Here is an 8,442-nt window from a genome sequence, read left to right on the forward strand (position 1 = left end):
AATTCCAATGCCAATTTGTCAATCAAATCAATGTCCCACGCATATAAACAGACACAGACACACCCAAACAACCGCGAATAATCCAAGTTAGGCGTTACTTTTTTGCAGGTCTTTGGTTTCACACTGTAAAGTTGAGATGAGGAGAGAGATAAGAAGAAATGAAGCATATATATATATATATAGATATAGATGAGGGGATAATGTGATTGAAAATACTTTTTGGCAATCCTGAACAGATAAAGCATTCTTCTTAACCACAGCTGTGAATCTTATCCATCCAAAAAGGACACCAAACAAGAGTGAGAAAGGGGATTATATATGATATGCATATGATTGAGCTGTGCTGGTTCTTGGAGTGATTAGAGTGAAGAACACGCCCAGATAAATACAACTCACATGCATAAAAGCAGACAAGATTTTGAGTGCCCTGTGTTCCCCGTTTCCCTTCCAAGGCGTGCCTTCTCCTTCTCCTTCTTCCTCCTCCTCCTCGTCTTCTTCTTCGTCGTCCTTTTATTCTTGTTCTCTCTCTCTCTCTCTCTCTCATCGTCAACCTCAGTGCCCTCCGTGTCTGTCTTGCTACTGATTACCAATGGGTCTGAATATATGCCGGACCGCTTCTGCTATTTCATTCGCCGACGTCCCTACCCTGCACTCTTCTTCTATCTGCACCATCAATACCCTTTTGTACATATTTCTACTTCCATTACACTATAACATCAACCCAACAATCAAACCCACATGCATACAAAAGCTGACCTTTTTAATCTCGTTATTTTCAGAGTCCAGGATTAAGTCATCATTTTTGTTCTTTCATTATTCTGCATGTTTTAGGAATAAAACTTTTTTTCCTCTGAAAACACTGCCCTTATTCTGATTGATTGACATATAATAAAAGAAAAATTAGAGATAAATCCCTTGTTGCAAATTTAATTAGTAAATAGTCCCTGGAATGATTGATTGTGTGAGAAAAGATTACTTATACATAAAGAAAGATAAGTTGCACAAAAAAAAAAAGATGATTTACATAAAACAATTTGGATGTAAGGAATTAATTTGTATATAGAGAAGATGACTTGCACATAAAAAAATATCATTTGCTCAAAAGAAAATTGAATTACACATCGCATAAAGAAAGACTACTAGACACAAGAAAAGATAAATTACACACGAAGGAAACTAAGTTGCATGAAATCCTGAAGTCTCATTTGCTAAGTAAATTTTTAACGAGGATTTATCACCAATTTTTTCTATAATAAATTGAATATTAAAAAAAACGTGTCATGATAGGATCATATTGCTACCCTTGAGATTTTTTTTGGATGCTAAGCTTTTCATACTCTCAAAAACTTGGATAAATTGTACATGGCGTTTATCCATGAAATTATGAAAGCTGTAAAGGAGCTGTAAATTATACTATTCTTTTATTATTATAATTATACATATTTTAAAATATTTCAAAAATAAAGAATCTTAACCTCCTCAAAAGTACAGCCTAGCCGAAGAGGAAAAATAAAAAGAATCCAAAGAATAAATAAAAAATTGATTTTTTTAATAATCGTAGACATCGTTGGAAATGGGGAAGCTAGGTTTTGCTTAGGCTGCAAGTCAGAACACCGAAGAAGAACGGTACACTGACTCGATTCCCTTTTGATGAGTTGACCCTCTTTTTGTTTTTCAAAAAGCAACAAAATCGAAAGAAAAAGGAGGGGAAAGATAAAATAAAAGTAGACAAACGTGATACCTTGAGATTGAAACAGTAAAGTACCGATCCCAGCGAGGAGGTGATGTTGAGATGCAGAATGCTGAGCCTAAGATCTTCCAACCCAACAATGGCTCTCACCAATTGCCCCTGTTTCTTTGTGCATCGAATCTTCAAATTCACATGCGTCTGAATCACCATCACCTCTATGATCTCTGCTTCCTTCACCTCTTCTTCTTCGCCCCCAGTATTACACTCTACTTCTCCTTCTTCGTAGCTAAGCGTCGATGGTTTCACAGTCTCTCCATAAGGAGATCCAATCTCTTCGTTCTTTCTAATCCTCTTCTGTGCCTCGAGAGTTTGAAGTAGTTGCTCCAATTCCTTCACGAAATCAATTGCACCTCCGATGATAGACGCTTGGTCACCCTGAGAAATCAGACCAAAGATTGAATTTTTAACCTGAATTAGGAGAAAATAAACGATAATTTGAAGTGATGGGGTTTCGTTCAAATATTTTGTCATTACCCTTTGAATATAGGAAGGAGGCATGAGTGTCCTTAGAACACTGAGATGGTCGTTCATCTGGCGTCGCCGGTTCCGTTCGACAGCAATGTGGGTCATCCTCTGGTTCTCCACTTCTTCCTTGTTCTTCACAGGTCTCGTTCTCTTTCGCTTTCTCCGTTTGGGGTCTCTGCTAGAATTTTCAGCTTGATTGGTGGGTTCTTTCTGAACCATTGTGGCTGAACGAGGAAGAAGATGAGATTCTTCGTTGTTTTCGGATTTCACTGGCGAGGGGATCTCGACAACGTCGTGTGTGACGCAGCTTTCAAGTTCTTTGGCATGGAGTTGGGTCTCCAACCTGGGTATGTGAGCTTTTTCTTCCCATGCTGGTTGTTTCTTCAGGTTCTGTAGCCTCAAAAGTGTTTGAAAATTTGCCTCTGCGAATGGGAAAAACTGCTGTGGAGATTCCACACTCTGCAACATCTGCAGAAACGGCATCTTTTCATCCTCTAAGCTCGATATATAAGGTTGTTCCTCATCCTCTGCGTTGATGAAGCCTTGTTCGAAACAATTTACTTCCAAATGCTCACCAAAGAACTGCAAGACAAGTTATTGAGAACAAATAAGATAAGAGTTATTTATCTCATTTTTCAGACTAACCCAAAAAAAGCAAAGAATATAGCATATGCTTCCAATAGTGGGCTTCGGATTGAGGATCTCCAAAGAGAGGTGGGGCTATGAAAATCAGAACACAAATGGAATGTCAAAACAAGGAAAACACTAAACCAGTGCAGATATATATATTTCCTGGAAAATAACAGAATGTATTTAATGCAAGCGTTTTTTAGGGGAGTAAATGCAGTACTTTCCTTGATTCTAGAAATAGGGTTCGAGGCAATGAAAGGTGAAGAAGAGAGAAGAAAGACAGGCATGAAACTAGGAAAGTAACATACACAGGGATTGATGGGTCCTTGAATCCTCTCCATCATCAGAACTGAATGAGAGAGAGAGAAGAGAAGAGATCTTAATTAATTTCGCTCTCACTGTAGCTGGTGACCAACATTCCGTATAGTGATACTCACAAAACAATAGTAATAAATGTTTATCCCCAAAGAGGCAGAAGAAGAAGACGATATATTCCTCCCCTCGGCTATATATTCTTTTGTTTTCTGATGCTAACGATACTCTTATATATGGAATATAATAAATGCTGGTGCGTGAAGTGAAACAGCTACGACTCACGGCGCAGGGAGGTATAAATAGAAAACTGGTAATTTGGGTCAAATCGATGGTGATAAATAAGGAGGTTAACGGAGAGCTTTTGGTGAACAACGACGGGATATTGAACTCTCAGGCTGGGTTTCAACTTTAGATAGAAGAGATATAGCTGACGATGCATTTGAGAACTGTGACGAGTTGGTGAAAGCTTTTGAGAGTGAGAGAGAGAGAGAGGGTTGTCTGGTTTACAAGGTCCCGAGCATTATTGGGGGTGGCAGTTTTGTCCATCACAGGGCACGAACAGTTGTGGGACACACACACACACAAGCACAAGTCCCTCACCCTCACCCACACCCTCTCACGCGCTACCGAATTGATATTTTTTCCCAGGCAAGTATGTTGTGCATTATTTATGATAGACAGTAACATTTATAAATAGTGACAAGGTCTCCTTGGATTGAATATGAATTGAGGGCTTATTTAAAATAACTTATAAATAATTTTTTAATTATAATCTATGAAATCCAAGGTAGGCATTTGAGATAAATTTTGTCTCAATTTGCATAAAATATATTCATAATTGATGCCAAATAAGCACTTAGAAAATGTTTAAATTAATTTATTTTAAATAATTTTACGTTATACTTAGATAAATACTTAGGTCACCCTGTCAATTCTCCATAGCTCAAAATACTTAATTTTTTGTCATGAATTATTTGTGTCACTCCATTGGTTAAATCCAAAACTTAGGATAAGTTGTGTCTTGTGAAAAAGATAGACATTAAATTCATTCTCATCTCCTCCCATTTTTTGGCTACGTTTGTTCTTTTTTTTTTTTTAACTATGACTTTAATTTCTATAAATTCTGCATGACAAACTAAATGATAGTTGCAATTCATATGTCACTCCAAAAAGACTAAGAAGGTGTTTGGCATCACATAAAAATTTCTAAAAAGTATTTTTTTACAAATCGAGACAACTCTTTCATGTATTTATCTCGTATACTGTATAATTATTTTTAAAACTAATTTTCATCCTAACACTCTTTAAAAAGTAATGGCTTTAGGCTATGCCCCTCTTTCTCTTCGTATCTGACGTAGAGTGGGGGCGGGGCAGGGCAATGCAGGGAAAAAGCACCGGAAAGGGCTTCCGTGGCTCGTGTCACTCACTCATCTGATGAAGAGTCATTTCCCAATTTTTCCATAACCCCCCCTCCCCGGCTCTCTGAGGTCAAATTTTCATCCGGGAGAATAGAGATGATGGCTCATTTTTCCCCCTGCCTTGAGACCCCACTCGTCAATTGACGCAGCACATGGGGTGTGCAAGTACAGGGCTAACTAGCTAAGTTTCCTTTGTATAGCATGAGTAGGAGAAGGACACTAGACAGAATCTGTTCCATCTCTTTACAATTAAACAAGGACAAAAAGATCATTAGGGGCCTTATCTAGAGCTTCACGATGTGTCATAATCTACCCTCTGCTTTTACAATCCATACTCAGCTAAAAAGTATGTGATTGCCAAGTGCCAGTCCCAGTTGGTTCGCTTTGGCTAGACATCATCATGCCCTGCAATTTCAATTCTTATATTATCAGAAAACCGTATTTTTAGTCAACTTCTTCGGAGTTTTTTGACATTGAAATTCTTCTCACTCTATGATGCTCTGTTTCTGCATTGACCATTTTATATACACAAATGACAATCCTTGCTGTCATTTTGCCTGCAAAACACTAAAATGTGTAATTCTTTGCATGCACCGCTGCAGAGGAATTTGGTGTTTGGTAATGTTCAAGAAACAGAAGATACTCCTCTTTGTGGGCCCCCATCTATCGCTCTTTTCTTTTCAGTGCATCTTCTCTCCTAACTGTAGTCTGTGTGTTCCGTGAATAAACTTCTTGATGTTCAACCTCTGTGAGTAGGGTTTTGCTCATCTCTCTGCACATACTGAGATGTTGCATATTATTACTAGCGGAGAAAACCCCCCCCCCCAACATCAATTTCTATCTGTTCAATGTTAATTAATCCGTCTTCATGATTACAATAAACAGAAACCACACAAAACCAAGAAGAGAGTTGGTTGAAGTCAAGCTTTCAGAAATAGCACAAATGTTGATGCCTACAGAGAAGAGTCATTTTTGTTGCATAGACATGTCAGGCATTGTTCTGCTGCTGTGTGCTCTGTTTCTAATAATTGACTGCTTTTGGAGGGATGCCTGGTGCCACCAACTACATTACTACTTGAGTATTGATTGTGTCGGGACCTAAAGCTTTTTGTTTTGTTTTCCCTCATGGAGGCCCCCAAACTGGATCTCATACTCCTACTAACTAAGTTTTAAAAACCTTCCTTTCCCTTCATCTATCCCAATTCTAATTCTATCTTTTAGGGTCTCTTTTGCTGTTAGTTTCGTTTCCTAAATGTAATGCCAGCCTCTTCTTTGATTCTTGGAGGATTATGCTGGGGATGAGATTCTCCCTATTAATGATCAGATTCTCCCTATTAAAAGCGATGTGTGAGATGCGTGTTTTAAGCAAGCTAATGAGAACTAGACAGCATGCACAATTGGAAAATCAGCAAGCTAAAGATTAGTGGAATCACTGCTTTTACTAGGTAGAATTTGATGATTGATTCAGATTTTAAAACTGCAGTTTTAACATGCTCAACATCAACATTACTATGATGAAAAAGAATAAAACTTGTAATCTAACTGGAGCATAGAACTATTTCTTTATCTTTTTTCAGATAACTTCATATTATATGATTTGCTTCCCCATCCTCACCGCGCCAATAATGGCCCTCTTTGTACATACTCAATTTACCTCAAGTGATTTTCTCTTCAATAGATATCACACTAACTCTTCTTCATGTATGTTTATTGTGACTCTAAACTTTTCTTTTATGAATATACATTTATCTCAACCTACTCATCTAAGCTATCCTAACTTTATGCTCTTCTAGTTTGTTTAAAACCTAATATTCATTATCACATAGCATTGTTGATTTAGTAGTAGTTTGGTAAAACTTTCCTTCTAACTAATTACCTTGTTAAGTACTTTGGTATTACAAATAATCTATGAGTAATATCTCTATCAATGCAAGGCATAAAGCTGCAATTGAGGACCCTCCATGGGGGGTGATAAAAATGAAGAAAGGCTGTGAAATTTTGGGTTAAAAATAATATACATGAAACTTGACGCTCTTGATAATGCGAAATACAGGGGGGACCCTGGTTGACTTAGCAGATTCGGATAATCTAGTATATCATGAGCCACGTCTCTGTATGATGAACCAAAGAAAACGGAAACCTAATCTCTGGCCTCAAAACACCTCCCTAGTCTATCCATTCATCTCTTTTGTCATAGCCAGAACCAATATACTATCATCCAAAATCATTAAACACAAAATCTTTCTCACATTATGTATTAGAAAAGGCCTAATAAAGACAACCTACTGAAGCTTCAATCCATGTTATCAATCTGTTCACTGCTGCAGAAGCAAAGTTTTCCCTTTTCTGTCGTATAAGGCCGTTCATATCGTCTCAAGTTTCCTTTTCTCTCGGTAATCATATTCCCAGTGTCCAAACCCATCAGCTTTTTACGTCGTGGGCACTAGGAAGCAATTGAATGGAGTATATTCTCTATCCATTTTGCTTGTGAAGATCTTTTTCTGTTTTTGGGAATTGAATAATTTAACTAGCAAGCTGAGTTTAGGTCCCTATTTTATTCAATAAGGATGAAGATAGATTCCACCAAATAGATAGGCCTTCACTTGGAAACTCCAAAATCATTTGAATTCCTGAGAATCTTATCTCTTGGGTTTGGGGCTGCGGCTCCAGCCACACAATCACAGAAATTCTTTTCTCCGAAACATGATGTTTGTCCTCTAGGTTTCACAGGATGGTCAATTTATGCATAGGATTCGAGGTAAATTTTTCCCAAAAGATTCTGAGGTAACTTCACCCTGTTTTATTACAAGCATCACAGCGATTAATTCCACTAAAATAATACTTGACATATTGATAAATTTCTTTATAAATCTGTTTGATCCATAAAAGTTTAGTTAGTTTCTTTAATAACAAGATTCAAACATGACATGTTTTATTTTTCTTAAAAAAAAAAGAATTCATCATGCAATTCATCATGCGCGTCCCCATTCTCACCAGGCTGTCCAGTAACTCTACAAGTGAGGGGGAAAATGGAGACTGATTCAAAACAGAAAATAATAAATAATAAAATTTATAACGTTATTATTTTGTGCGGTGAAGATGCAATAATGGAAAGTTGAAAGCGGGGTAAGCCAGGTCTGTAAATCTGCACCAAACACTCTGAAATGGTATGGTAGCTATCAGGAAAACAACTAAGGACGTAGACATGCTCATGTGGTGTTGATACCTTCAACTTTGTCACTATTTCTATTTAAAACATACTGTACTGTGTGGTGGGACCCTCTTTGCTCCTGGCGTGGCTAAAATCTTGATCGAGACTTCAACCAACTTTTTGAAGGCTATGGGCCTGGATATGTATGGGAGCTGAAAGGGAACAAAAAGGAACGACACAAATTCAAATAGAAGAAAAAATGAGAGAGAGAAACATGGTTAAATAATGTGTTTTTAATTTCCTTGGCTTGGCAGGAAATTTCTCTTAAGAGAAGAGAATTCCATTGTTTCCATTTCATCGTTTTGGAGCGATGGTTAAGAAAACGCCATGATAAAGAGAAATTTTCAATTTCTGCTTCTCTAAAATCTGGCAAAGACCCGCGTCCTCGTATTTGCACATTTCGATCTGTAGGACTTTAGAGGAAGAAACTTTTTGAATGTAAAATCAACATCAGAGTGATTATGTAATGCATTTGAATACAAAATAATACCCTTAAAGTCTTTCCACCTAAAATTGTCAGAGTGATTATCGGATGCTCTTGAAACCGACAAGGCGTGATTTGTCAAAGGCAACTAATGAAAGCTTTCAGCGACCAACATCCAAAACTTGCCCAAAAGAATACAGGATATCACACATACAGAGAGAGACACAGG

General features: G+C 37.5%; 1 protein-coding gene across 1 annotated transcript; it reads right to left on the minus strand.

Annotated features, from left to right (window-relative positions):
- Positions 1 to 267: 267 nt before the first annotated feature.
- Positions 268 to 3,611, minus strand: LOC114712031 (transcription factor bHLH67). The gene is made up of 4 exons (XM_028896484.1): positions 3,154 to 3,611; positions 2,225 to 2,797; positions 1,742 to 2,125; positions 268 to 663 (listed from the first exon to the last, which is right to left on the minus strand). The coding sequence occupies exons 1-4, from the start codon at positions 3,187 to 3,189 to the stop codon at positions 577 to 579; spliced, it is 1,080 nt and encodes a 359-aa protein (XP_028752317.1). The 5' UTR covers positions 3,190 to 3,611; the 3' UTR covers positions 268 to 576.
- Positions 3,612 to 8,442: the final 4,831 nt, after the last annotated feature.

Source organism: Neltuma alba, unplaced genomic scaffold (assembly GCF_004799145.2).
Source record: "Neltuma alba isolate B1F8T4 unplaced genomic scaffold, ASM479914v2 tig00011326_pilon, whole genome shotgun sequence".
Lineage (NCBI taxonomy): Eukaryota > Viridiplantae > Streptophyta > Magnoliopsida > Fabales > Fabaceae > Neltuma > Neltuma alba.

Coding starts and splice junctions, on each gene's coding strand:
- LOC114712031 (XM_028896484.1), bottom strand. CDS start 3,189: ATGATGGAGAGGATTCAAGGACCCATCAATCCCTGT. Junction 2,798..3,153: donor AAGGACCCATCAATCCCTGT/GTATGTTACTTT, acceptor CTTGTCTTGCAG/TTCTTTGGTGAGCATTTGGA. Junction 664..1,741: donor TTTACTGTTTCAATCTCAAG/GTATCACGTTTG, acceptor TTGATGGTGCAG/ATAGAAGAAGAGTGCAGGGT.